At 38.5% G+C, this 5,874-nt stretch overlaps 1 protein-coding gene across 1 annotated transcript in view; it reads left to right on the forward strand.

Annotated features, from left to right (window-relative positions):
* Positions 1 to 5,874, forward strand: part of pde1ca (phosphodiesterase 1C, calmodulin-dependent a) — a 22,963-nt gene that overhangs the window by 11,841 nt on the left and 5,248 nt on the right. Inside the window, exons 11-12 of the mRNA XM_035656348.1 lie at positions 1,365 to 1,446; positions 1,986 to 2,106. Of these exons, the coding sequence (XP_035512241.1) occupies positions 1,365 to 1,446; positions 1,986 to 2,106 (203 nt within the window). The remainder of the gene's footprint in view (positions 1 to 1,364; positions 1,447 to 1,985; positions 2,107 to 5,874) is intronic.

Here is a 5,874-nt window from a genome sequence, read left to right on the forward strand (position 1 = left end):
CTCTCTCTCTCTCTCTCTCCTCACCCCCAACTGGTCGAGGCAGTTGGCCACCCACCTAGAGCCAAGTTCTATGCTGGACGTGGATGCACAAAGCATTAGTAGAACAACTGCACTGTGTTTTATAGAACCACTAAAAGTAGTACTTGATGAAGGAAAAAGTAGTGCACTTGAGCAAGTACAATATGCATCTATTTGGCTATTGGCCACTTGTTGCATCCTTTTGGCAGCAGGTGATAGATTCGTTATCTGAAAAAGCAATAATTTTCCTTTATAATTAGTATAGTTACCTGAAAATAAGAATCATTCTGTCTTTGGTACCCTAGAATGAGCTTTTTAGATGCCACAGTTCACCTTCCTAGAGTCTGTCATGCCATCTTTCTCCAATAGCCCACAAGGGACAAACCAAACACTGGCTCTAGGTAGGGGCATTTGTGTTTTTCACGCTTTTCAGGAACTGGAACGCTAGTTGATTAAATCCTACGCACTGAACTCTCATTATTTGGATTTTCATCAAAATACATTATTAACCACAGTTGTGATGCTTGGCAAAGTTTATATCTCAATACGTAAATATATTATATAATATTTTTTTATCTTCTGGAAAAGATATTTATGAAAGGTAGTGCAAAAGCACAGGTATAAATAAATGGGAGATCCTGACAATACCAAAAAGTCTTCTTTTTGTTTTCTGCTATAGGATGAAGTATTTCATTTGAATTGGTTAAAAGTGGTTTGTTTTCATATTATTTATTATTTATATGTAGCTACTGTACTTGACAAGTATGTTCTGTACAAAATGTATGTTTTAAGGAGTTACAATATCCCCACACCACAAACAATTTTAATCAAACATTAAGAAACACATTACATTAAGTATTTAACATTTAAAACACTTTTTTCTTTTTAAGCACAATGCACTCTTGGCTATCGCCCTCTCCCAACAGAATATTCATAACACAGGCTTTCTACTATCATAACACTGGCTCACTTTTAACCAGTGAGCTGACTAATTTATGCTTCATTGGTAATTTGCTTTGCACAGAGGATTAGATCAAGACATGTTGATCAATCAATCATAGTAAAAATGTTGTAACTATTTCAACAGGATCCCAGCATAAATAGTAATGACAAGCAAAGAATTGAAGTTTGCAGATCAGTTTCAGCATTTTGCTTTTCATGATAAATATTGCAGAGGTGTAAGAGACATTTCTGTCACAACCAGATGTACACTCACAGTTAGAGGTATATGTGTTTCACAGGCCAAACTGGTCTGATTGGCTGTCTCTGCTGGCTGTTGACCTTAAGTGAACCTGCCCAAGTGCACCTGTGCTGACAGTACCTAGTGATGTTGAATTTGTTTTCAGGGTGATAAAGAAGCAGAGCTAGGTCTACCTTTCTCCCCTCTCTGTGACCGCAAATCCACCATGGTGGCCCAGTCCCAGATCGGTAAGGCACACAAATACAAGTAATGCTGCTCAGTGTGGGATTCATAGTATTTAACACCAAAAATCAAGTCTGTTTATCTAGTTAATTTATGACAGCAGCTTTTCATGTTTTAATCCAACAGGTTTAGCCATTGTACAGTTCAGCACTGGTCCCCGTTCTATGTTATGGAATCCACTGATTTACTGAATCTCTAGAGAATTCGTCCTGCATTTTGTTTATTTTTGTCTATTCAGTGACCTTAAAAATCATGCAAATAAATGTAAACATTGCATATAGGAACTTGAATACATATTTAAACTTCTTTGGAATCACAATGAATTGTTTACATCCCTGAAATGAAAACACAAAGATTGGAATTGCTAGATAAGCGAGAAACACTTGTTACTTGATTATTTGACTGACACAGTCTCAGATGGTTTTGTAAAGATCTTGTATACTACAGATGCAGACATCTAATGGTTTCCTGGTTTTAACAAAAAAAAAGCAGAAGGTAGAATGTAAAGAGAATGTTAATCTGGCATGGTCCCTGTATCCTGCAGGATTCATTGACTTCATCGTTGAGCCAACATTTACCGTGCTGACGGACATGATCGAGAAGATTGTGACACCGCTCATTGAGGAGGCATCCCACTCTGGACTGCCTGGCTTCAGACGATCCAGGTGACACACACTAGACCCTCAGTCCTGTGTGACACTCCTGAAACTCATGTTGTTATAATACTGAAACATCATGAAATAAGACACCAATCCCTCCTGACATATACTGTATATCTTAGCTCTGTTTAGACCAAAGATTCACAATAATACATGTTGAAACTTGCACCAATACAACTAGACAGGACAGTGTATTGTCTCCAAAACAATGACTCTCTGTGCTTCCATTCTAACTGCCAGGCTTTTTTTGTAGCTGAATATCATTTGTAGCATTTCTAGCATTGATAACACTGCAAAAACATTTTAATAATTTCATTTTAATATTTAACATGTTAAAAAATGAAGTTAATGTAATGATCTATCATGACCAGACTTAGTTATAGGGTTAAGTTCAAATACAAAATACATATTTGGAAAACAATCTGAATTAAATCAGAATATATTTCTGCTACCCCTTAAAGTTTCCATGCCACCCTCTAGTTACCCCGTCAATATTTCTTTAGATCTATCCCTGTGTGTGTTTTGATTGACTTCTCCCTCATTCTACTGCTAATTTTGATACAGTTGTTAATGTGAGACTAATACCACCTTTAACATCCTCACTGGTTTACTTAATTTGGCTTGACCTTTCAGTGTTAAGATATAGTATATACTGAATAGTTCATACTGTTGGTATGTAGCATTGGATTGCAACATATCAAAAATGTGTGTAGATCACTCTTACATTTATGTATTCTTAACAATTTTCCTCACTAACATTTTTCTGCCCAAAATGTATAATCTTGACACCTGTTGAAAATCAGAAAGGGATATGTGGGCTTTCTATGACACAAAACACATTATTCAATTCAATTCAATTCAATTTTATTTGTATAGCGCTAATTCATAACAGAAGTTATCTCAAGGACACTTTTCAAATAGAGCAGGTGCTGCCAATCTGTTTATGTTCCGGACGTGCAAGTAACCCCACAGAGCCAAAAACAGCGGAGCAGGACTGTCTAGAATGAGCTAAACCTTAATCACCTGTTCAGGAAGCAGACCTGGCAGTCCCCTCAGGTCTGGTATTTTTAGCCAGATATAGTTTGCTTATAGGAGTATGGTGGATACAACGCATACAACTTATATGACCCATATTAAATGTCCATGCTGCTTAGTGTTTTAGTGCTGCGAGTGGACCAAAAATCAATACACAAAGCAGTAGATCAGTACTATGATGTGTCTTAAGGTCTTACTTTCAAGACGGACAGTTTTACCTATACGGGTTGCAAAGAAACTTCGCATTAATTTAGGTCACCATTAAAAATGCTTTACACACCCAAACACCTGAGACATCAACTATGCAATTTGGCAGAAATAGTCATTGTATTGTGCTAGATATCGAATATTGATTCTTGTGGAGTATATGTTGATCCCTGAAAATAATAAGAATTCGGTTACAACCTGCAGATATTACTGTGGTGATGCCGATGGTATAGGGAGTTGGTGTCTCCTGCACCTGGTCAGACATGCAGATTCATTGAAGAGCTTCACCCCATTTCGGTTCCATCTTACCGTATCTGCACTGCATTGTAGTATCAAATTTCTACCTAACATTTGAGATAAGATAAACAAGATCACTCGAATGATTAACCTCCTTTCATACTACTATTTCAATCAGTAACAGTATGCAGTCTCATTAATGCAATAAACTGAGTCGACTGAGGCTGTGTCATTGAAAATAGCTTTTAAATTAAGCGTTCGCCATTCTGTTCAAATATCCAACAGCGACATTGCCGACTTAAACAACCTGACCTACATCCACTGTTAAAAATCTGTGCTCTTAGCCCACTATAGCATATGGGAGAGAGGCGCGGTAAGGTAAAGTGAGCCCCCTGTAAGAAGTCACCAGAAAACAAGGTTCGTAACGAATGAGGTTCTCCTCAACTTAGGCCGTCTCCACTGCTCAGGCCGTATGAAGACATCTCTCTTCACTGAGTCTAGGACCTCTACCTTCATCTTTGTGTTGTGTCTTATATTTTCTACAAAAGGAAATGTAGAGCATGGTTTGAGCGGGGTTTCTATTATTCAATTAATATATTATGATACTATATTTATTATGTTATATATATATATATACCGTACCTATACCCTCAAGTATGTGCAGTACTTGAACCTTTCTGTGACCTCATAGATGGTAAGTTATTAACACAAAGACACTCAACAGCCAAATGGCAATGGCATTGGGTTTATTGCTGTTCAATTTTAGTCTGTTGGGAGTGCTACATTAGTTACGCCCATACCGAACTAATGGCTTTCCGATGAACATGGTCCAACCTAGCTGTACCACCTAAGCATTCTACAGCTGTAGACTTGTTAATTTCATACAGCCCTAAATTGTCTATATCATCCCTTAATTTGTAATTCATAATTTCTTTAACTAATGAACAGCTGTTCCTGGGCAAGAGAGTCCGAGACTCACTTGTGTCTTATCCTCCATGGCACACGAACATCTAGCGGACACACATATTACTACACCCATATTAGCCATGCGATGTATAATCGGTCACACACCGGTCATTATACAGAACTGTACGTTGTGCTAACCTGTTGTCATGCTGTACACGTCTGCACACCCTCTCTCACAGTTCTCTTCTCTCTTTCCCCCCAAACTGGTCCGAGGCAGAGAAGCAACCACCTACGAGGCCGAAGGTCTGTCTACAGTTCTGCTGTTAAACCGGTGGAGGTCTTTTCCGAGGCCCACGTCGGCCAAGTGCTTGCTGCATGGTGGTACTAGTTGGGTCTCTGTGACAATGGTGTGATCAAGAGTATCGGTCTAGACTCTATTTGAAAAGTGTCCTGAGATATTTCTGTTATAAATTGGCGCCATACAAATGAAAATTGAATTGACATTGAAATAATGTTGTTTTGTGTCATAAGAAAGCCCACATAATCCTTTCTGTTTTTCAACAGGTGTCAAATTAATAAGGACGATTTCTGGGCACGAAAAGGAGATTTGAACTGAGACAACGTGCGTATAGACTTGAAGGGGTGTTGAATTTTCCCACTTTTTTAGGGCCAATACATAGAAAGGAAGAGGATCTACGCACCACCCATTTTTGACTTTATGAAATAAGCATCTGAACGCAATGCCTAACGAATAAGTACGCAATAAGTTGGAATATTTCGTTACTATACTATATTTAACACTGAAAGGTCTCCATAAGCCAAAAAATAAGTAAACCAGAAGTGGATGTTAAAAGGTGGTATTAGTCTCAGCATTCCCACACCAAGCGTGCTCATAAAACTTAGGGCAGTAGAAGATGACGCAGAAGCTCAACTCCAACACAACCCACAAGGGATAGACTTCTAGAAGAAATACTTGACGGGGACACTAGCACGGGTGGCCATGGAAACTCTTAAGGGGTAGCCAAGAAAATAGTACTTCTGAACTTAATTCAGGATTGTGTGTTCAAATATGCTAGTCTTTGTTGTACTTTGACTTACCCCTATAACTAAGTCTGGGTCATGCATACGAACCATTACGATTAAACTTCATTTTTTTAACCATGTTAACATATTAAACATGAACACCTTAAAATTGGTTTTTGCAGTGGTTATCAACCCTGCTAGAAATGGCTACAAATGCGATGTTCACGCAGCAAAAAAGCCTGGCAGTGTAGAATGGGAGCACCAAGAGAGTCATTCGTTTTGCGGAGCACAATACACTGCTCCCTGTCTAACGTTTGTATTGGTGCAAGTTCTCAACTGTACTTAAGTGGTGAGAGCGTTGGCTCG

The sequence above is a fragment of the Morone saxatilis genome, unplaced genomic scaffold (assembly GCF_004916995.1).
Source record: "Morone saxatilis isolate NCDOM2014 unplaced genomic scaffold, NCSU_SB_2.0 Contig0, whole genome shotgun sequence".
NCBI classification, from domain to species: Eukaryota; Metazoa; Chordata; class Actinopteri; family Moronidae; genus Morone; species Morone saxatilis.